General features: G+C 35.7%; 2 protein-coding genes across 5 annotated transcripts; one reads left to right on the top strand and one right to left on the bottom strand.

Annotated features, from left to right (window-relative positions):
- Window positions 1-8,737: 8,737 nt before the first annotated feature.
- Window positions 8,738-13,580, top strand: LOC126616647 (probable WRKY transcription factor 2). Of its 4 annotated transcripts, none has more exons than XM_050284720.1 (6): window positions 8,738-9,232; window positions 10,331-10,862; window positions 11,350-11,526; window positions 11,707-12,557; window positions 12,653-12,811; window positions 12,915-13,580. In XM_050284720.1, the coding sequence occupies exons 2-6, from the start codon at window positions 10,416-10,418 to the stop codon at window positions 13,480-13,482; spliced, it is 2,202 nt and encodes a 733-aa protein (XP_050140677.1). In that variant the 5' UTR covers window positions 8,738-9,232; window positions 10,331-10,415; the 3' UTR covers window positions 13,483-13,580. The 4 variants fall into 4 exon arrangements, with proteins under 4 accessions (XP_050140677.1, XP_050140676.1, XP_050140678.1 ...); XM_050284719.1 differs by having other exon boundaries at window positions 8,739-9,232; window positions 10,338-10,862; XM_050284721.1 differs by lacking the exon at window positions 8,738-9,232 and adding an exon at window positions 9,275-9,404 and having other exon boundaries at window positions 10,338-10,862.
- Window positions 13,581-15,711: 2,131 nt separating this feature from the next.
- Window positions 15,712-21,424, bottom strand: LOC126616646 (chloride channel protein CLC-f-like). Its single transcript, XM_050284718.1, has 9 exons — window positions 20,666-21,424; window positions 19,295-19,697; window positions 18,690-18,884; window positions 17,731-18,182; window positions 17,529-17,633; window positions 17,205-17,438; window positions 16,795-17,007; window positions 16,441-16,673; window positions 15,712-16,097 (listed from the first exon to the last, which is right to left on the bottom strand). The coding sequence occupies exons 1-9, from the start codon at window positions 21,155-21,157 to the stop codon at window positions 16,025-16,027; spliced, it is 2,400 nt and encodes a 799-aa protein (XP_050140675.1). The 5' UTR covers window positions 21,158-21,424; the 3' UTR covers window positions 15,712-16,024.
- Window positions 21,425-24,757: the final 3,333 nt, after the last annotated feature.

Raw genomic sequence — 24,757 nt, 5'->3', positions numbered from 1 at the left:
TTAGTTACAATAACAAAAAATTAGCTAGTAACGTTGGAGATGCTCTGCTCGTGATTTTGAAGTTTTTAGTAATAATTTGTCTTATATGATGATGACAAAGCATGTGGACTCATTTTCTTCTGTTGAAATTATGAACACAAATCATTAATTCGGCTAATAATCGTAGGGCTGAATTTGGATTACTTTATGGAGCTTTTTGCATTACCTCCATAATATCTGCATTTTCTTTCGGTAATGTTGGATTTTCTTGAGGATTATGTGCAGATTTTCTTGTCGGTACTGCACATTTGAAAATGACCAAGTTGAAATTTCTTTTGGTTTTTTATTACATGTCTTAGAAAATGGTGACCTCAAACAGGGTTCTCTGCTTTATGATGGTAAGTTGTTGCCTGATGTTTTAAATTTATTCTCTCTTATCAAACCTTATTCCCATTGTGATTTCTACATGTGAGGAAGTGGAGAGCTGTATCATATCGAAAAGCTAGAAAACTTTGCATAGGCTTATAAGAAGTTGTTAAGTTAGTCCACTCCGACAATCAATTTTGAGGTAGAATCCAAACTTTTCTCATGACAGTAGATATGAGAGTTGCCCCACATCCGAAAGTGAAGGGCACATGGAAGTTTTTCCTATTGGCCCAATGGGGATGTTTTGAATTTTTTCTGCAGATGAATGGTTATCGTTCCATGAATTCAACCATTTAAATGGTTCTTTACCAATTAGTCCAAAGAAAGTTTCTCACAATTAGTCCATAAGTGATGTTGACATAACATATAAGTAGTGTTATAAACATTAGCTTTGTGGCACGCGCTCATGTTAAGTGACTTTGTCTATTTTTGATGTATTTATTTTCCTTTTATTTTTCAAGAGTAGCAATTGCTTAAGAGTAAGAGAAATATGGACTTACAAAGCGGACTTTGATCATCAGACTATGTAATTTTCGTCAATATGATGGAATTACTGAGTAGTTCGGGAAATCAATCGGAGAAGATTGACTCTAATAATTGAATGATGAAAATTATTTAAAAAGTCAGACTACTCAATAGACTGGACCACCGAAAAACAAACTCAAGGTTATGATTCTCTTCCATTGAGTCTTGCTTGTTTTTCTTGCAGGATAAGTTGAAAGGGCAATTCTCTAGTCTCAACAACTAGTCCTCTTGTATTATATATGATTCCATCCTTTTATCTTCAAGTACTTTAAGCCTTTAATTTTTAAGATTTTTCTTCTAGTGGGATAAAGCTCAGAGCTTTATAGTGTTTTTAAGTCCACAAAACAAGCTTCAAATATCCTGAACGTCAAGAGAAAATCGTATACACTTGAGTTAGATATTTAATTTGGCCGTAACATTATGAGTTAAGGGTGTTTGACGAAATATCTTATACAATTTTTTGTATAATAATCTCTTTCTGCTCTGTCAATCATCACAAATTCATGAGTCCACCACTTCTAACTATATGCACGGCTCTTTGCTCACATTACTCACACAACGAGAAATAGACACAAGATTTTCTCAATAACTACATTTTGAACCTTCGCCCTTTTGGAAAAAATTGGGGTCTAGCATCCGGACCGCCCGCCTAACCATCCCCGGGGCACCACACACACACACACATGACACACCCTTCTCTTCATCCCACCCGTTATGTTTTGGCCGGGCAGCAACGGCAGAGTAGTTTCTCTCCCACTTTCATCCCCTCATGTAAAGTGAGTGGAAGTTTCTCTCCCCCTTTCTCTTCCCATTTCAGAAGGTCTAGCAGTGGCAAAGCCAAACGAAAGAAGCTGTGCCAATAAGCATCAGTGAGGCCCATCTCATGATAGTCTGAGTTAGAAAGCTAGACATTGCAACTTCCAACCAGCCCAGTGCTAGGTAGGAGGAACTGAATTACAAAGTGGATTGGTATCCTCTCCAGATGACACGCTCCGGAGCCCATAGATCGAGCAATTTTAATCATGCAGTTCCCATTAGTTCATCACATTGGTCCATTTCATACACAATCTCTCTCTCCAACGTTCAAATATTTCTCTCTTAAACGATCCAAATTACTCGATTCGTAGATTTCAAAGTGTGAGATCCGAAGACGATCTCAATCCTTACAAAATAGAGGTCCCCCCACGCCTCCCAACTGTCCACTGGGCTACTGAGTGAGTGAGTACACAAAAAAGACTGGCATTGTGACAGGTTTTCCCCCAATAATAAATACCGACTTCTGACTCAAGTTTGTTACCTAAGATTTCACTCAATTTGTTTATCAAATGCAACTCTTTATGTATGACTCTTGTCTTTTTTATTTGCATGTCCTTCCACTCCAATGCAAGCCAAGCCACCCACCCACCGCATTTTAGAGAACTTTTAAGTTCTTAATATGGTTAATTGATTAGGATTTAAGTACATTTCACAGTCGGTCAACTTGGATTTGTAGGTTATGTTTGAAGAATTTTCAAGTCATAAGTGATTGAGGTCAAATCAAATTACTAAGGAATTGGTCGCACAATGTAGAATGACAGATTAGAGGAGAGATATTTTTAAATGATCCATTCTAAATAGGAATTTGCTCTCTTTTTTCAAGAATGAAAAAAAAAAATCTTGTTTTTTGAGAAGCAACTGCATTCTCATCTTCCAAACATTCATGTTTAGAGGTTCTATTTTGCGATGTTTGACAATCGTATGCTTAAGTGGAGTAATGATATTAGCGACCATAGATCTAAAAGATTGTAGCGTTACTATATCCTTACAAGCTAAGCTTTCATACCAGATGATAACAATCTTTAGCTGAAAAAAAAAACAAAAAAAAAAAACAAAAAACAAAATTTCTCAGAATGTGCAAATCCGTCTCGCTTGCTTTTGCAATGTTGATGAACAACATTTCTAATGCTTCATATCTAACTTTTTGTGATAAATTTTCAAATACTTGACCTCAATTTCTTGAGACTCCAAAATTCCTCACCAAAAAAGTCGTAATTTTCATGATTGGTTGATGTGAATCCCCTTATGGGTCCACCTCTCTTATTCACTCAAAGACTATTAACTGTAGCGTATATCGACTGAATAATCCAAATTGTGCAATCACCATTACAAACCTAACTTCATAGTTAATCATTCCGAAACTTACGATTACGTACTGCGAAAAAAGTTGAGATTACAAATTGACAATATAAGAAATAGCTCAACACATTTGTGGTGACGTGTGGTTGTTGGATTTCATACGTGAGATAAATTGCTTTGATATCATAAAAAGTTAAGGTTCCATCATAAAATCAATTAGTAATGGAAAGTAGCTCTACTTTCTTATAAGCCCATGCAAGATCTTCGTTCTTGACAAATATTAAGCTCAATCGATTAGATATGTGTATGCGATTTTAATTCAATGGAAAAATAACTCAAGTGTGACCGAATGAGGATCCTCTCCATATCCTCTTTGTGAGGATTCCGGGATCTTCCAATCACATATGTTTATCGTATATCGTGTTGTCAGAAATCATTGTAAATCTTGTTATTTAAAGTTAAATATAAATAGTACCTGATAAAAATTGACTGCATTATATATGATGAACAAATGTGATTAGAGGATCTCCAGGATCCTCACAAAGAGGATCCGGAGAGAATCCCTAATTCAGCGTGACGAGCATCACATACTTGTATAATACCTCAATGAAAAGAAACCTTAAGATATCCATATGTGATCTTCATCACTTCTACTTTACAAAAGGTGATTAAGAGATCTCATCTCACCACTTACATAAAAAAAAAAATATATATATCTCTTGGACCGTTGATACATTAAGAGACCTAACATAATTCATAATCTGGTTGTGTATCTGCAAACAGTTGAAATGAGAAAAAATACTGAGTCAAAGTATGACGAGATAGAGGGAGTTGCCATGAGAAGCCACATGGGAGGACTAAAGAGAGTTTGATGTCGAAATAAAAACATTGGTAACTGCAGTGTGATGAGAGAGAGAGATAGAGAGAGAGAGAGAGAGAGAGAGTTTGATGAGAAAAGGACTCAGTCAAAGTATCTTTTTGACTCAGTAGAAATGGGAAAATAGGGACACGTCCTTAAAGTTTTATGTAACATATTTAATTTTGTTTGTAAATAAATAAATATACTGTATGTTGTCACATGAAGGGGAGGAAGATTGGAGGAGGATGAGGATCGACAAGGTGCTGTTTGTTAGCTATTTAAAAATTGATGTATTGTTTTTTGTAAGACTCAATTTTCTAAATTTTCTTTACGTGTTGTGTTGGCAATTTTGTGTTGCATGTCTTGTTGGAGGTTTGGAGTCAATTCTCATCCTTCCATTTGGCATATGCTTACCACATCCCAACAAAATATATCCAAATCTCCTCTTAAGACCCATTGGTGCCAATTTTTGGCTCAATCATATTTTCTCATATCTACTTATCATTAATTGTGAGGGTCGATGTATGGGTAACACATCCGCGAAAGAAATTTTTTGCAAGGATTTATAAAAGATTGGATTACTCCTCACATTGTCAATTGGTCTTATAGTAAAATCTTAATTTTCTTCATAGTATCAAAGCAGGTTGGGCCACGTAGTGATGCAAATCAACTTATTGAGTTATTAACGGGTACCCATTAAGACCCATTTAGTTTGATTTCACCTTACACTATTATCACCACTACCAATCTCACCTTTATATAATGGTGATATCAAATTAAACGAGACTTAACGGGTACCAATTAACAACTCAATTGATTGATTTGCCACCTCTATACCCATGTATGAAGCTCAACGGCCATATGTGTTTCACGTCACTCAATTTGTGTTGTTTACGTGTTTGACTTGAAAATTCGTTACACGTGAGGGGGCGTTTGAGGAAGTGAAGGTGAAAGAGTCTCACATCATGTGAGCCCAATAGTCACACGTGCTCCACGTCACTCAATTTGTGTTGTCAACGTAATTGGCTTGAAAAAAATTTACACGTGAGTGAGCGTGTGAGGATGTAAAGTAACAAAGTCTCACATCAGTGAAAGGAGAAACCTTGCAAAGGCTTAGAAGATATTAAACTACTCTTCATATTGCTAATTGATTTTATGATGAAATTTCAACTTTCTTCCCATATTACTTTTTATTTTAATCTTGCATTAGTTCACATGGTTCAAATTCTCTCTCATTTGATTTTGTATAATAGGCAAAAGAGTATGAAACAAACAATCAGCTCTAAATTGTAAATAACTGATAATTGTTAATTTGATGTATATTTTATAACAGAACCGAACCGAACCAAATCAAACCAGACCAAACCTCGTATTATTTCATTATTTGAGAAAAGGAAAACGCGTAAGAATTTATTCATGATTTTGGTGAGATAATCGTGCAAAATATGATCCACTATTCATATTTCATTTTAGATGTGTGGATTTAGAGAATTTTTTTTAATGGATTTGATGGTATGGCCTTGCTACTTTTGTTGTTTATTAAGCTTTTGGTATTTTCTTTTGTAATTCCCCATAGTCTTTTGAACAATCATGAGTCATGAGTATTAGTGAAATGATTAAACTATAGTGATTGGAATAACTTTGTGCAAAGTGGACAACTCAAAAACCGTACCTTAAATATTGAACACATAACAAATTGCATGGTCAGATTAGATTTAGAATTAGATTCTTCATAATATATCATTATTCTATATAAGCACAACAAAAATTAGAATCAAATTAGCAACAATACTTAGTTATAAACCAATCATTATTTTTGTAGATAGAATCCAACCCTAAATATTGGTCCCAACCTTTTCACCATTATTTCCTGTGTGCTTAGACATTTCCAATCCTCATGTCAAGAGATTTTTCAATATGCTGGAAATACGACTCAGTATACCAAATATCATAATACAATTGATTGAAAACTTAAACAAAAAAATCGATCAATTGTATTACGACACTTGATATACTGGTCTATGTCCCCCCTCCCCCCCCCTCACTCCCACTTAAGTAATCAATTAGTTAAAATTTTATTGCCAAAATATTCTTAGCAATATCACTTAAAAGCTAAAGTTCTTATGATTCATCGAGTGGCGAGGGATGATAAAGTCATGAGTGAATATTATAATTAAAATAGATTGGCTTAATTATAACAATGATTTATGAACTTTACCCATAGTTTAACTTAATCTTAGCAATGTGTTGCACTATTTCTCATTTTCACTAACGCCCTTTTTTCCGTTAAATTTTAGAGTATAATAGAAACTTTAACTTAAAAAAAAAAAAAAAAAAAAAAACGATAGCCGAATAGACTTAATATTCCATTCCCTCCTTTGTTAACAAAAAGATAATATGTCATTGATAATTCCAACTGTTTATTATTTCATTGTTTTGCCTTGGTTCACAACCAAATTATTGTTGGGATTATTAAAGTATTGAGAGTGAAAATCTGGTTTTTGTTTTAAGTTTCTACTTATTTTATAATGGATATGTATTGCCTAAGCATGTGGGGAGTAAATTGTATATTTGAAAAAACTCTGAACTTGTCCTTTTTGGCCTGAAAATACTATAAGTTAGCTTAAAGGTCTTATATTTCATTTCAATAAAAAAAAGGAAAATTTGATATAAGTTCAATTTTTTTTAGCCAATAGTAGAAATAGTCCAATTTATTAAAATAAGTCCAATTCCTTAAATTTAATTATTTTGTTATCAATAATTATCTATTCAATGATAAGATTTATTATACAAATCAAATTTCTTCCTAATTATCTCTTTGATTATTTCTTTTTATTTATTTTTGTTATTTCTTGTTCTTCCTCATGCTATAAACCCCATTTACAGATTTTATTTTTAATTTTTATAATCAACCTATATCACATGTTAATTATTTTTATGTTAGTATATTAGTTTTTATTTTTGTTATAAGATATTAATTAGATTTTTTGGAGTTGAAAAATGCATAATATTAGAAGATTTTAATTGATTTTTAATATTTAAAAAAATATAAAATGAGTATAAAAGAAATAAAAACATATAATTAGATAACTGGACTTACTCCTAAAAACCATCTATATTTTTAGACCTCGATCTAAAAGCCCCTATGTGTGTGTGTATATATATATATATATATTTTTTTTTTTTTGCACGACCTATTAACTCTACTTAAAACGACACAAAAATAACAAGTTTCAAGTCATCTATTAACGAGTTGGCTTGTCATCGGGTTCGTTAAAAACCTGTTAACGAGTCGGATCGTTATCAGATCATCCGTTAACGAGTCAGGATTAAGAACCTGATATTAATGTATACATTAGACATGGTAATTTCTTACATGACCCAGTTAACTCGATACAAAACGCCGCGACTCGTTAAGAATCGGGTCGTTATTCGGTAACTTATTAAGAACCCGTTAAGATAATGGGTTTAACATGACTCGACTCGTTAGAATAACACGTTGAACACAACACGATCCGTTAAGATAACTAATTTGACACGATATGACTGTTAAGACAACAAATATGACATGAACACGATAAACAAAACTCGTTTACCAGTTTTACTTATATTGCGTAAGTTGTTGATTAGTTCTCAAAAAGTTAGATAGGGTTGGGGGTCAAATGTTATTTACCATTCTTCATCCTTGAGAGCTCCGACCATCCCTATGCAATTGTCTTTTAACTGCTTGTCTCTTCCTAAGAAGTTCACAACTACATTTCTATCTTGTTTAATAAACATCAAACCTTGTCTTGTGGTCTCGTGGTCCAATAAACACAAGTTTTGTGCTCATAGTTGTAATAAATCTCTCTAAGTAAGACAATCTCCATCATATTGCGGTTTAGATTCATAATCTAAAAACACAAGTGTAATGAGAGAAGATGCCTATATTCGACATGTAATCATGCTTACAAATTGAATTAAACATCAAAATCTCTTGCAAGATCATTTATGTTAACTAGAGTTGAGTGCGACAAACGAATATGCTTATGCATATTCGACATAAAACCATGCTTGTATTCTAGATTGAATAAACCTCCTAAACTTGTTTTAAGAATATTGGTTAATGTGTAAATTTATAGGCCGACAACATAAATGTCTTATATTAACACAGCGAGTGACAAAAAAATAGCGAGTGACAAAAAAATACCTATGTTGAACGTATAAGTTATAACCATGATGCTTTTACTTTTGGTTTATATTGAAGCTAATATTAGCAGGTAATGATAATTATATTATTAATTATAGCAATAATATATTAATTATACATTAATTACTACGAAAAAAGCTGAAGTGCAAATCTGCAACAGGCAGTTACAACATCCTTTCACATTTGAAGGATACTTAAACAGGTGTTAGGCAGCTAAACACTCTGGACACCCCAGCGTTACACATATTTTCTAATAATTAATTTTTAACTAAAATAAATAAAAATAAATAAATAAAATCCCCAATAATTACCAGCAGGCTGCAATCGCCTGCCACCAACTCTAACCCTACTTCCATCATGCTCTAATCATGAATTTTTTAACAGGACGAAAATGCCCTTGCATGTCGTGACAAATTCCAGGTGGCAGCCTGTGATTGGACAGTTGCAAGGGGACAAAGAGGTCCTTGGGGAGTACCAGTACAAAAAAAGAGAATAATAAGCAGGTTAATTAGGTATCTTTAAAAACCAGAACAGTAAAACAAGGAGAACCAAAAGGTCAAAAAAATTATATTGTAAATGTAAAAATTAAAATTAAAAAAAAAAGGTTTGAGATTTTGAGCTTCTTTTTCTCTGTGTCTGTTGATTGTGGTGTTCACTTTTTTTTTTTGCTGTTGTTGTTTTCTCTCTCTTTCTTCAAAGATTCCATCCATTTTCTGGTCCACCACCATTGCAAAAACTTCACCCCCATCTCCTTTTTTTTAAATCCCTCCTTTTTTTAATGTGAAAAATTAAAACAATAAAGTATTGGTTTTGCTTTTTGTAATTTTGTCAAAGAACATCATCATATCAATATCTATAGCAATTTGGGGTAGCCCAGAGAGAGGTAAAGATAGAAGCTTTGAGGATTTTTGATAGGGAAGGAAGAAGGGTTGTTGTTTTGGTGTTTTTTGGAATTGGGTTTTGCTTTCTGGGTTTCTTCTGAATTGAAGAGAAAGGAAGGATTTTTGACAGATTTTGGGTTTGGAGGGGTAGGGGTGGTTGGGAGGTTAGTGGGTAGTGATGGTGGTGGTCAAAGGAGGAGTTTTTGGTCTTTGGTCTCTTATTCAACATCATCTGGGCCTTGACTCTTAATCACTCAGGTAATCATCTTTAATCATTCTCTCTCTCTCTCTCTCTCTCTCTCTCTCTCTCTCTCTCTCTCTCTCCTTCCACATCCAGTTTGCTTTTTATTACTGTTTCTGTGTTGTGTCTCTTAATTTTGAGAAATTCTTAATGTATCTCTGACATCAATGCCTTCCCTGCAAACATAAGGTACCTCACCTTTTTTATGTTCTCTATCAATAATGGTAATGATATTAATAATGACCCCATATATCTCTGAATATTGTAACATGGGTTTGTTTTGCTTCATCAAAAATTACCATAATTCATATCTTTTTTTTCCCTTTTTCTCTGAATTCTGCAACATGGGTTTGTTTTGCTTCATCACAATTTACCAAAATTCACTACCTTTTTCCATTTTTTCTCTGAATTCTGCAACCTGGGTTGCTTAGTTTTCAGTGTTCTGAAGCTTAGATCTTCAATGGATTTCAGGATCTAGCAAACTGGTTGTATTCATAATTCTTCAAATTTGAAATGTATGCTTATAACTTTGTAACGTTTTTGTTCTGCTACAACCTGAACCTGCACTCTGGATTGGAAATTTTATGGATATGGTTGTCTAAATTTCTTTCCTTTTTCTTTCGAAAAATCATCCAATCATAACAAAAATATTGTGTTAATGTCTTCCAATCATAACTATAATGATAATTATTTGTGATGACATCTTAATTGATATGAAGCCCGGGGGACTTGTTTCTTCGATTTTGCTTCTGGGAACACCCAGCTGATTAAAAGTAAAAACAAAACAAGGTTGTATGTTTAATTATTGGTTTTTTAAGGAACTTGGTTTGTGTTTTCAGGTTGTTAGATTTCCTCTCTGGTCCCTCCACCACCTCCAAAAAAAAAAAAAAAAAAATTTGGTGCTTTTTTTAACCAAACAAGATGGCTGTATGGTTTAAAAAGCTAAAACTCGAAGCTTTTTTCTTTCCTCTGATATTTCTGTGCAAGCTAACAGAACTTCATGTAACAATGTGCATTTATGATATAACGAATTTTCCCAAGAAAATTGTTCATCTGCTATTTATGTATTATGTAGCTCTGAAATGGATTTCCTTTCTTGTGCATTCACTGCTAAGCTTTCAGGAGTTAGATCTTGGTGCAACGCCTTGATTGTTAGTGGTCCCTATTGTGTCCTGATAATAGTGAACCGGCTTAAGCTAGATGGCCGGCATTGATGATAACATTGCCATAATTGGAGATTGGGTGCCTCCAAGTCCAAGCCCAAGAGCCTTCTTCTCGTCAATGTTAGTTGACGACATTGGTTCAAGATCAATCTTGGAACCTCACAACAACAATAGAACAGAGGATTTCTTCCTGGGAGCTCGAGAAGGAGATAACAACGGAAAAAATTGGTCACAAGGCAATGTTTCTGGTGAGGATATAACTGAAGTGGGCTCATTTCCGGAGTATAAGTCAAACTCACGCGGAGGGCTTGTGGAAAGGATTGCAGCCAGAGCTGGGTTTAATGCTCCGCGGCTGAATACTGAAAGCATTAGATCTTCTGATCTTTCACATACTTCTGACATTCGGTCTCCTTATCTGACAATACCTCCTGGTCTCAGTCCAACCACACTGCTAGATTCTCCTGTTTTCCTTTCAAATTCATTGGTAAGATGCAACTTTGGAAATATCTGAGTGCTTAATTGTAGTTTAGTTGGTCAAGTCCTCGGCATCTAATGGGCTAAAACGGAAAATTGATTTGAAGTTCTAGGCATGCATATTGAACTGTCGAAATATTATTTGTTTATGAGATGGTAAGAACATGGACAAATGTCGTAAAACCAATATTTGCTTTTTTTGGGTCCAATTTTGAATTATAAGATAGTTTATGATTTACATGTGTACAGAAATAGTGTAAATGTTGAACTTCATATTCTTGTAACGCATCGAATCAAGTGGTTTGACTACGGGGTTGCTTTCCTTTAAAATAGGTCGTGTAGATGGAAGTTATTAGAGAGATAATTTGCTAGTATCTCTACTTTACTCTAAAGTTTTCTTCCACTTGTAATTAAATGTAAAAGTAAGTTTTAGTCTTGTCGATGTTCATCCCAACGTATGTTGAATTTATTTTTTTTTCTTCTGGATTTCATTGCAGGCACAGCCATCTCCAACAACCGGAAAATTTCCATTTGCCTCAAATGGCCATGGCAGGAGTTCCACATTAATGCCAGAGAGCCCTGACAAAAATAATTTCTTTGAGGACATAAATGCTTCCTTCGCTTTCAAGCCTGTTGCGGAATCAGGCTCCTTCTTTCTCGGTCTGACCGGAAAAGTAATTTTACTCTCGATTCTTATCCCCAATTTAAAAGACACAAGTATTCGTGCATGCACACATGCGAGTTATTTTATGTGTTTATTGGAGAGTCCTAGTGTATTCTGTTTAAGACAAAATTGCATTATGTTCTTCATCGTCTCCCTCATGAGTTAATAAGTAATTTTCTGCCATATACAGATGGGTTCGGGTACTTTTCAGCAGCAATCCTTTCCCAGCATGGAGGTTTCAGTCCAGTCCGAAAATTCTTCTCAAAGTATAGAACCAACCAAAGTTCAAAACCAGAATACAAACAATCTTCAGCACCAGGCAGACTTCTCTCACACGTCTACTGAAAAAGACAATGGAGCTTACACTATCTCTGCAGACCCTAGGGCTTTCGATACAGTGGGTGGCAGTACTGAACATTCTCCACCCCTTGATGAGCAACCAGACGAAGAAAGAGGCAGTGGTGATTCCATGGCGGCTGGTGGTGGTGGTGGTGCAGCGTCTGAAGATGGATATAATTGGAGAAAATATGGACAGAAACAAGTAAAAGGTAGTGAGTATCCACGGAGTTATTACAAGTGCACACATCCAAATTGTCAGGTTAAGAAAAAGGTTGAACGATCTCAAGAGGGTCATGTAACAGAGATCATCTACAAAGGGGCCCATAACCACCCTAAACCTCCTCCCAATCGTCGATCAGCTGCCATGGGATCATCCAACCCACTTGTTGACATGCGAACAGACATCCCCGAACAAGGTGGTGCTGATGGTGATTCAATTTGGGCAAATACACAAAAGGGGAATGTCGGAGGTCCCGATTGGAAGCATGACAACCTTGAGGTGACTTCGTCAGCATCCGTGGGCCCTGACTACTGCAACCAATCCTCTATGCAGGCGCAGAATGGTACGCACCACAAATCAGGTGATGTGGTGGACGCATCATCTACCTTTTCTAATGATGAAGACGAAGATGATCGGGGGACACATGGCAGCGTTTCATTGGCCTATGATGGTGAAGGAGATGAATCTGAATCGAAAAGAAGGTTACTGCTCACCTCTTTCTAGCTTTTGGTGAACGATCTAAGGTATTAGACATTGGGGTCACCATAAAAGTATCTTTGCATTTATCATGTTTCAGGAAAATTGAAGCCTATGCAACAGAAATGAGTGGAGCTACCAGAGCCATTCGCGAGCCTAGAGTCGTGGTCCAGACAACCAGTGAAGTAGACATCCTTGACGATGGATATCGTTGGCGCAAGTACGGGCAGAAGGTTGTGAAAGGAAATCCGAATCCAAGGTTTGTTCCTTGTTATCACGGTTGAATTCTTCTTTGTTTGTTCTGTGTTACCATGCCTGAGGATGAAACAAAATTCCTTTTTTTTGTTTTTTTGTTTATGCAGGAGTTACTACAAGTGCACAAATGCTGGCTGCACTGTGAGAAAGCATGTGGAGAGAGCATCCCATGACCTCAAGTCCGTGATCACCACCTACGAGGGAAAGCACAATCATGATGTTCCCGCTGCTCGAAACAGTAGCCATGTCAATTCCGGCCCTTCCAGCAACATGCCTGGCCAAGCTTCCACTATCCAAACCCACCCACACAGGCCAGAGCCACAAGTTCACAACGGCATGGGGAGATTCGAAAGGCCATCATCAATGGGTTCATTCAACCTACCTGGAAGGCAGCAGATGGGCCCGTCCCACGCTTTCTCTTTCGGGATGAACCAGCCTGGCTTCGCCAATCTGTCAATGGCCGGGTTAGGTCCTGGCCAACCGAAACTCTCGGTTCTGCCTTCTCACCATCCTTACTTTGCACAACAGCGCCATCAGGTCAATGAAATGGCATTCATGTTACCGAAAGGAGAACCAAAAGTGGAGCCAATGTCAGAACCAGGACTAATCATGTCCAATGGCTCATCAGTATACCAACAGCTTATGAGTAGGCTTCCTCTTGGACCGCAGATGTAGAATTTCCCCTTTTGTTTTACTCTCTAATCTTTTGAGGAAAGAAGTCTTTAATTTTCTCTATATTCATATACACATATATATAATGTTGGTTATGATCCGTTTTAGCTCGACTCATTTATTTATCATTTTCGTTTTTGATCAATCGGGATAGGGTAATTCGAACTCAGGATCGTTTTAGCTCTGGAAAGAGAAGTACCACAAGACTATAGATATTTTGTTTTTATTACTTTCTTTTGGTTTTGGGTAATTTCCTTCTGAATTTGAGACCACAAAATTTCCCTATCAAGTCTTTAAGAAGCCTCCTAATCTCACAAGCGTGTCGATGGTGCCCTTGCAAAAGGTGGGCAAGGGCACTGGGGTTATATTGTGCACAACACAACTATTAGGAACACTACTTACAAGTACTTTGTATTATCCTCCTCAAACAATCACATGCACTCTTTACACGTTATTACAGCCTATCTAGTCGAAACATGGTGATAGTATGCATTCGTAAGTGTCGTGGATTGTTTCAAACTTGAGGCATCTTTCAACAAAATGAAGAAAAATCATTTTTGAGAAAAGTGTTATCTTTACTAATTAATAAAACACTTATTGTCAATCAAAACCTTATGAAATTATCAGTTTAACCCTCTAATTAAAACATAACATGAATTAGAACTATGGGGTAGAAATGTCATTTCACACAATCAAATTTTGCTGTTTTTTTTTTCAAAACCTCACCTACATGTAATCCTAACATATCTCTAATTAAAAAATTTTAAAAAAAAAACTTCCCACTCCTACATTCTCTATCACTCTCCTTCTATTTCAAAAACAAAAATAAAAAAAAATTTCACACTTTGTGTGTGCTCATATGCTAGTTTATATAAAAACCACCGACGGCAGTTGCGCATCGAGGGTGTTTTGGTCTTTTCCCAAAGAAAAGGAGTACCATATCCAACCATTCAGCTTGCATTATGAATAAAAAACAAAATAAAAAATTTTCTCAAAGAAAAGGAGTACCATATCCCACATTCTCTATCACTCTCTTCCTCTCTCCTATTTCAAAAACAAAATAAAAAAATTTCTCACTCTGTGTATGCCCATATGCTAGTTTATATAAAAACAACCGATGGCCGTTGCGCATTGAGGGTGTTTTTGGTCTTTTACCAAAGAAAAATCACTTTTGAGAAAGCGTTATTTCTACTAATTAATCTTTACTAATTAATAAAACACTCATTATCAACCAAAATCTTATGAAATTATCAGTTTAACCCTCTAATTAAAATAGAACATGAATTAGAAATATGGGGCAGAAATGTAATTTCATACAACTAAATTTTGCTGTTTTTTTTTTCAAAGCCTCATCTACATGTAATCTTAACATACCTCTAATTTAAAAAAAAAATTAAAAATTAAAAAAAAAAAAAAAAAAAAAACTTTCCACTCCCACATTCTCTATCACTCTCTTCCTCTCCTATTTCAAAAACAAAATAAAAAATTCTCACTCTGTGTATGCCCGTATGCTAGTTTATATAAAAACAACCAATGGCCGTTGCGCATCGAGGGTGTTTTTGGTCTTTTACCAAAGAAAAGGAGTACCATATCCAACCATTCAGCTTGCATTATGAATAAAAAACAAAATAAAAAATTTTCTCAAAGAAAAGGAGTACCATATCCCACATTCTCTATCACTCTCTTCCTCTCTCCTATTTCAAAAACAAAATAAAAAAATTTCTCACTCTGTGTATGCCCATATGCTAGTTTATATAAAAACAACCGATGGCCGTTGCGCATTGAGGGTGTTTTTGGTCTTTTACCAAAGAAAAATCACTTTTGAGAAAGCGTTATTTCTACTAATTAATCTTTACTAATTAATAAAACACTCATTATCAACCAAAATCTTATGAAATTATCAGTTTAACCCTCTAATTAAAATAGAACATGAATTAGAAATATGGGGCAGAAATGTAATTTCATACAACTAAATTTTGCTGTTTTTTTTTTCAAAGCCTCATCTACATGTAATCTTAACATACCTCTAATTTAAAAAAAAAAATAAAAAAAAAAAAAAAAAAAAAAAAAAACTTTCCACTCCCACATTCTCTATCACTCTCTTCCTCTCCTATTTCAAAAACAAAATAAAAAATTCTCACTCTGTGTATGCCCGTATGCTAGTTTATATAAAAACAACCAATGGCCGTTGCGCATCGAGGGTGTTTTTGGTCTTTTACCAAAGAAAAGGAGTACCATATCCAACCATTCAGCTTGCATTATGAATTTCATTTATAAGGTTTGTGTTTTCCATGTACAATGAACAAAGTAGTAGGTTACATAAAAAGAATATGTGGTATCAAAAATACCCCGTACAAAATTTCAAGCCTCAAACGAAGGAACCGGAAATACATACTTCGTTCCGAAGCCAAATTCCACAAAAGCGAAGGAAAAACCAGTCTGACATATCAACTTTTGGTCTCCCTCACTTTGCTCGGAGCTTTGAGCTTCTCTTTCACGTTGGCTGTCTCACACTGAGGTCTGGCATCGGCTCTGTTACTAAAAGCTAAAGGCCATTGGTAATCTCGTGGAGATTCTCTTTTCTATGTTGAACTGTTTTCCTGTGATTTATCTCCTCTCTGCATAAACACGATATCATCCAGATGAGACAAATTGTGGCATCAAAATTTAGTCAAGTGCAAGCATAAATTGCAACCAATGAATGGGCAATTTCACATTTCTGGTTACACCGAAGCGGAGATAAAGAAAAAAAGGGGAAGCGGGATTCGAATACAGCCATTAAGGTATGTATTTTGCGGTTTGGATGAAAGAGTGGAAAGTAAAAGAGAACAATCAGATTAAAATATATGAGGTGAAGGGTAAGGTTGTTAGTGTTGGTGTAGTTTAAGCACAGGCATCTAATATAGGAGAGGAAACAAGGTATCATATCATATAACCGTAAAGTGAGAATGTAATGAAAACCTGAGGCAGTTCAAGATTGAATCGTAATGAAGAATAGCAACGATTCTTCGCTTTATTTCTTTTGGTGGTTCTCTGACACGCTTAACCACAGGCAACTGCCTTACATCCTTGGCCTCCATTAGTTCCTTGGCCATTGCTAAATCTGTGTCCGGATAACAGGTAAATAAACCACGCGCTCTTCCTCTATAGCGAATTCCTCGAGTACAAACAGATGAAACAAGACATGTATTTGCCTGCAAAGATTCCAAATTCAGATATAATTAGAAGTTTGTTGAACACATTATGAAATAAAGAAACTAGGGATTAACTAAGAAACTTATGGAAGACACAAAACGTGTGCACATCATCACATACATCCAAAAACCTAGATTCGCTCTTTGATGCATCGCTAGATTTCTTTGATTGAAACCGTCTAACATCACCATATGTTAATATTCCCTCCAGAAAATCTTCATCATCAACCACCAACACACAATTCAGGTGACTCTCATGCATGCATTTTATTGCCTCTTTCAGAGTCAAGCTCACAGGAACCTTCACATATTTCTTTGACATGGCTCGCGAAACCTGATATAAGAGGGATAAAAGTGAGCAAGTCAGTAGAATGAAAGCAAAAAATGAATAGAGATGCTGCAGTTGCAAAAGAAAATGAAACAAAATCAAATTAATCGATAACAATTTAAATTACTTATCGAGGGCCAGTTCATGTGAGTGAGTGAGAAAAATAACTCTTGATAAACAACTTTAAAGAAGAAATGTGAAACCTTTAGATCTTCCAGAAGCAATTCTTCACTAACTAATTCGGAGTCAGAATTGTTTCCAATAACAGAGAGTTCCAAATCATCTCCATCATCATGTTGTCTCCAATTAGCTTCGTCTTTTTCTTCATCAGCTGAAACATAAGAATAAACTCTTGCTGAATTCCGTGTTTCAGATGGTTCAGTCTCCTTTTCCTGGTTTACCACAGAGGGCACCCATATCGCCAATCCAACAGCCCCCTACTTGCACGAAACAAAAAATTAACACAAAGCATTAAAAACTTCTGCACCAAATACAAGAATTAAGAAATTATATCAGCAGAAGAATACCATGAGAGGGAGCAATATCCGGTAATCTTTTGTGAGCTCAAACAGAAGCAGAACTGACGTCAATGGTACTGAACAAACTGAAGCTAATGTAGCAGCCATTCCAACCTACCAAAGTTTAAAACTATTTCAGTCATATCGTATGGACTAAAGTATATATTTACCACTGCAGAAATCAAAACGAGCCCCTTATAAAGAACTGTACCAGTGCATAAGCCTGTGGCTGGGCAACAGCAGCATTTCCTGGAATCGCTGAGTTTATCAGTTCTGCAGCCGAACCCCCAAATACAGCACCAACAGCAGCACCAATCATCAAGCTTGGTGCGTATAGGCCACCTACCAACCCAGAACCCTTGCATAAAGCTGTTGCCACAACTTTAGCTGCTGCTAACTGAGTTAACAGCCAGATTCCAGGAGCTGAAGCATTCCCAGTATGCAAAATTTCTTCAACATTTGTAAAACCCCAGTACAGAATTCCAGGATACTTAAGAGCAATAATCCCAGCTCCTAAACCACCTAAAGCTGGGCAGGCAACAGCTGGAAGACCAAATCTTTCCTTGATAAAATCAAAGAACTTTGTGAACCAAGCAACCAATCGAGTCAAGGCTACACTTACAGCACCACATAGCATTCCCAATATCAGGTATAGAGGAAGTTCTACAAGGCAACATCAAAACATATAAAAAGAAGTCTCAGAACAGATGCACTGAAATCATTTATCTTAAAATTGAAAATTGCATGCAAGAGAGAAATTCAGCAGTTTAGATGTCCTAGGAAATTTTCATACCAAGTTGCACTTTGAACAATTCATTAATAGAAAAAAGGAACTGATGGAATGAAAATGTGGTACAAATCATATGAAATGTGACTGTTCCCCACCATCAAATCAGTAACAGATCAAAAGCGTTCCAACAAGGATCTCACCAAACACTCAAGCACACAACTTTAACCATAGTTGTTTGAGGAACACTTCACATGAGTGCACATAAAATCAGATAATGTATATATACCTATATGCCTAAATAAATTGAAAACATAGTAAACACGTACATACATTATACATACATATAATTAATTAATATTACCAATTATATTTATTGAAGAAAACGAAAAAAAAATTGTAATTTGAGAAAAAAGAAAGAAAGAGAGGAGAATATCAAGTACCAGCAGCAGATTTTAGATCGTATGTAGGCACTGTAAACGCTGATTGAGTCCCTTGTAAAACATTAGATACAGTAGATGATATAACAGAAGCCAAAATAATCATTGCAGTTGTGAATGGAGGTGAGTTTTCTGCCCGAAGAGGCCTTAACACCGTTTCAATAGCGAAGAAACAACCAGCAACTGCCGCGTTGAAACCTGAAGAGAAAAAATCCTAAAAGTTTACTACCAGACTTGTTCACTGGTAAAAACAGAAATTCATAAAGTTCCTCACTGTTCTAGGAGTACAAACTAAATTTGTTCATATTTGTGATTAAGGGACACAAATGAACATACTGTGAATGAAAAAAATATGAGTGCATCTCATATCGAAGGTAAAGTTCCTCAGAAATGTTACTCTAATTTGCAAACAAATTCCAAGATTAACATCAATAAATAGCACACTCGTTACCAACATAATTTGTATTTCATGATCTCAAAGACAGCTGGATGTTGCAAAACAAAAGATCCTGTAAAATATCGTAAAGCACGTAGACAAAGGAAACGAAAAAAGAAAAACCGAAAAACCAAATACAAACAAATTGTGGACAAGAAAATATAGGTAGTACCTGAAGAAATTCCGGCCGCTGCACCTGCTGCAACAAGGGCAATCTTCCTTTCTCTGTTGTTTTCCATCATTAATGAGAATCCATTGGCACAAGATTTTCCAATATCTACACTAGGGCCTTCAGGACCCAAAGAACAACCGGTACCTAAAGTGACAGCTGCTTGGACAGCCTTTATTGAGGGAAAGACTGCAGCAAGTAAATCAAATCCTTGTCTTTGAGAGGAACTGGACTGCCTTATCTGGTCCAATATTTCAAGTAAACCATGCATCATGCCAACAATAACCCCACCCGTGACCGGTATTAGGAGAATTCGATGCCAAGTATCGCCCAGTCTCTGCAGACGGAGCCATGCAGCACCTTCACTTGGAGTACCAGCCCAGGCCCATTCATGTATAACATGTACCTAGATGAGCACTAGGGCGTCAATCAATGTGAAAGAATAAACTAAAACAAACATACTGTTATATAGACTACAAGCTAAACAACCAGACCAAGAAGCACCATCTTTTATCTGTTATTGGTATCATTTCCAAATGTAGACCATTTTCAATCACACCGAGCATCATAAATACACTGGCACAGAAACAAGCAACAAGTTCACACATTCTTTTTTTCTTAACTTAGAAACACTGTAAGTTTAATCACAAAGGGCAGATTCTAGAAGCTAAACAATAGAATTAACTGAAACTGACACATATACTTTTACAGACTCTACAAGCCAAAAACCATGCAGAGAAGCACACCATTTTTATACCTTATTGCCAACCATAAGAACCAAGCCCATCAAAACCATTGACATTGTTTCCAAATAAAAACAACTTTTGATCTAACATAATACATTCTAACTGAGAATAGAGGTTGGAAATGGTGCAGAATCAGCGTTCTAAGAACCGCAATAAGTGTCAAGCACAAAAACCAATGCTGTAAAACTAGGCAGCAAGTTCATATATTTTCATAAATTTACAAATATTAGAAGCTTTTTCATGATGGGTAGCAATTGGATATCCGAAACATCAATGGATTCAAGCATTGGAGGTTTTAAAGCATTCTAAGAAACGTAACAAATCGAACACAAAATACACTGCCAAAAAGCTAAGCAACAAGTTCACATCTTTTGCATAATTTCATAAAAATTACAAGTTTTTTTCATGATGGGTACAACTGGATCTCCCAAAACATTACTGGGATTAAACATTGGAGGTTTTGAAGCATTCTTAGAACCGTAACTAGTATCGAAAACCTAAGCAACAAGTTCACATCTTTTGCATAACTTTACAAAATTTACAAGTTTTGTCATGATGGGCAACAATTGGATCATCAAAACATCAATGGTATTACACGATCGGAGGCTCCGACGGATCGAAAACTTACCCCTTTGTTAAATGCGGCAACAAAGAGACCCGTGGCGAGGCCAAGAAGGCAACCAAGGAGAAGCAACGCCCACTCCGGTGGGGCACTATCGGCAAGCTCGTCATTACCGTCGCTTCCGGCCGGAGACTCATGATGCTGCTGCTGAATCTGATGATGCTGGTTATGATGGTGGTGGTGATCTACAGCGGAAAGCTGACCTCTAACCTCTCTGCCGCCGTGATTTGGGGAATTATCTCGGCCGCGCTTGATACTGAGACGGCGGCCGGAAAGCCCCCCTACGCCGTCCAAATGCTTGATCAGCAGATCTTTGAAGCCTCCGACTCCGCCTCTTCTACTGCTCGGACTAATACTGCTTCTCCTGCAGCTTATTAATCCCTCTTGAGCTTCCAAGTCGCTGTCTTTCTCTGCCGAAACGCCGGCGTTGTCGTCTTTGATAATGTCGCTGGAGGATCGCAGCAGACGAGTCTCATCGCTGTATTCCTCGCCTGACATCTTCTTCCCCAACACCACCACCACAACTTAAAACCCCAATCCCCCCTCTCTCTCTCCCCTCTTTCTCTCTCTACAATTCTGCAAAATCAACAGTCCTCTGGTTCCTCTCCATCTTCTCCCTGTTCTGATTCACTGTGTAATTACACGCATTCCTTGTTTGCTTCAAAAGCTTGCAATCTCAGTTTTACCTTTCTCATTTGTCATTCTTGTTTTTTGCCATGCGTTAGTACTACGCTTTTTTACTTTTTTCAACCGTTCGAGTCACCAAAACACCTGTGGTTATGCCTCTGGATATATTTTTCTATGAATCGGATTCTCTTTGTGGGGATTTCGAAGATCTATCAATCGCTATCGTTCATTGTACTTAAGTTAGAATTTTTTTTTAACTTTTTTAATTGAACCTAAATAATACTTTATAAGAATTGATCATACAATGTATGATTAATGAACATGATTTCCAGATATCCAGGATCCTCGGATCCTGTTGGTTTTTTAAGTGCCATAACACGGGTAGTATACTATATGAATTTTCTTTTAAATGTTTCTTCATATGATATATGTAACTGTGTTCTGGACACACAAAAAAATCTATTATGTCTTACTAATTGCAAGTTGGAATGGTAAATTCGATTTCGACTAAAGAATTATTTTTCATTCTTAAAGTAATGTTACACTTACTACATTTGTATCATCTTTCTAATCGAGATAGAGATCACCATTATATGTAGATATCATTTCTATTAAAGAAGCGGCACCAATATGATATAAAAAATGTGATACGAGTATCATATTATTATTCTTGACTGAATTTTTTTTTAAAAACTTTGTCGTTCGATACATGCATTAATAGTATATTGGTTTTCTAAATTCAAAAATTTACCGAAGTAGAGTAATTGTAAAAAAAAAAAGAATAAAATTAGGATGTTTGAGATTTCGAAAAATTCTGAATTTTCGATTAAACTTTATTTGAAATTTTAAAGTTATTCTGATTTAAAATTTTACATGTATAAGTAGAAAGACGTGTGTAGACAACACATTCCCCTTATCATCTTCACTCATAAGTGAGAGGTCTTATATTCGATTCTCGTAAAAGACGAATTTTAATCACTTTATTGCTAATTCACTGTGGAACTAAGCTCATCTCCTTCTCTTTAATGTAAAAATATTGTTTGTTCAAGAAAAACACACATCATATACACTACTTGTTTGTGGCGTTTCTTGAAAATTAATGTTTTGGACTTTTTGAGAAAGCTCCCAACAAAGTCCTTGTACTAGTAGGTTCTAGCCATTTTTGGCAGACTGGCGATGTGATAACTTGTTGTGTATTTATAAATAAATAAATATATATATATATATATGGTGTTGCGTGTATAGAAAATGAGAGTGGCAACGTATCTCTTGGATTGAAGAAGGACAACAAGGGTTATGTCCCTTGGATCATTCAATCAGAAGGTTACGCCTTTTTGGTGAAAGGCACATATATGAAAAGTCAGCATGCTTTCATCCATTCGGTAGAAATGAAAGAATGCTGGAAAGATTTATTTGATCTTCACACACTTTCAGTTGAAGGATGTGACTTTTCTATGCACACTTTGGAATAAGTCCAACGGGTACCATATAAACTATATATAGCCCAAGTTGACTGCATGATCAGATATACAATTCTTCAAACAATAGTTTCTTATCCTCTTTCTCTCCATCAAAATCATACAGTTTCCTTTTAGAAGATTTTAAGGGAATTTCAGTTCTTGCTAAACTAAATTCCCAAATTTTGTTGTATTCTAGAAGTGATTTGCTTTACACCCGTTAGCAAACTCATATTAGAGTGGGGGCAAATATTATTTTAAGGAAAACGTATTAACGTGCCTCAAAGTCATTTTTCTGTCTAATTCTCAACCTTATTCTTACATAACTTGCTTCCCATCTATTTATTTAATTTAGGTTAAGCTTTTCTATTATTTCTTGTTATTGAAGTTTTTTTTCTTCCCTTTTTTTGGTAAAAGTGGTAGAGTTATTACCAAATACAAAATGGTTGAGGTCCAATTACAAGAAAAGCCCAAAAAAAAAAGCATGGACCCCCCAAAACAAAAGTTTGAGACCATAAACAACAAAAGAAACATAAAACCCTAAATTCCTTGAGACTGTCGCCGATGCATCGCTGAAAAACTCCCGTCTAACAAAAGCCAAAATCCAGCCAAACAATTCCTAAAAAATAACAGAAAGACAACTCCAACAACCTTCACAAAGCATCATAGATGACATACCAGTAACAAACCAAATGAAGCTAGTGAGATAACTCATCAACGACAAAGTCATCGAAGGCAACAAAGTCGTCGAAGACAAATCCATGGGAGGTGGTGGTGTAAACACTAGAGTCGGAACAAAATGTACTTCCCGATCCATGAGAAGTAGTGGTGTGAACACTTGCACTAGAGCTCTACGCACATCTTGAGATAATAGTGTCAAAATGTCTTTGAGGTAAGTGGCTACATATTTGAAATCATATGGGTTTGAGGAAAGCCAAAGAGGTGGAGGATAGGAAAGATGATGAATAGAAAATGGAATTGATGGCATAGGATTTTGATAATTTACGCACAGATCGGAGATGATCAACGGAAAAATTGTAGGGAAACTAAACCCAAGAGCCACCGACCCGGGCCTTGGCAAGGACCAGCGGTAGAGGAGACGAAGTTTGAATATGGCTCAGCACGCAGGCTAAAAAAAACTCTCACGGGGATGGAGAGAAAGGCTTTCATTGTGGGAGAGAATTTTTATTATTTTCTAGTACGAGAGACAAACTTTTTACTCAAGAACATTTCTTGTTATTGAAGTTTGGGAATCTTGTGAGACCTCGAAGGTTTTCAATGGTTTATAATCTGATCCATATTGTTAATAAAACCAAAAAGATTCTCCTTTTTTGGTGGACTTCAGATGTTTTATGATTTGACGATGATCAATCATATCACATGCAACGTCGGTATAAAAATACAATAATTTATAGTGGTTCATACAACATTGTCTACAACTATGATTCATTGCGTTAGCAAAAAATAAGAGTTTGTCATGACTAAAAGTATGTGACTAAAACATTAGTCAAGAAAAATATTTGAAATTGATTAGTGATTGAAAATCCGGTGACTAATTGATTTAGTTATCGAAAAAATACATTGATTGATGAAAATTGTATTTATCACACTAAACCTCGTTACTTCGAGAAAGGTAAAAAAAAAAAACCAATAAACCTTGTTACTAGAATATCAAACCAAATCCTAACTTTAAGTCACATTATTCTTTTAGTATATATCTTATGTATCAGTCCTACAATGACTAATAAGCATTTAGTGTTACGACTCGTTCTTAATCTTAAAGTATTTTAATCTTCAAATGTGTTAAATGACCAAAATGTCCTTGTTGGGTGAATGTTGACTTTCATTGACGGAATGTGACACGTATCACTTATTCTCTAAACAGATTATTGTAGTACTCCTCGTCACGAACGTGTAAGTGTAAACAAATTAAAATTTGGAGTTGGGAATAAGAAATTTATGAATTTTCTAAATCAAGGGTAATTTAGTAATTTCAAAATTTTCTAAAGCTAAA

Source organism: Malus sylvestris, chromosome 3, assembly GCF_916048215.2.
Source record: "Malus sylvestris chromosome 3, drMalSylv7.2, whole genome shotgun sequence".
Taxonomy (NCBI): domain Eukaryota; kingdom Viridiplantae; phylum Streptophyta; class Magnoliopsida; order Rosales; family Rosaceae; genus Malus; species Malus sylvestris.
Note: the sequence above shows the minus strand (reverse complement) of the source record. Positions and strands in the feature narration are given on the sequence as shown.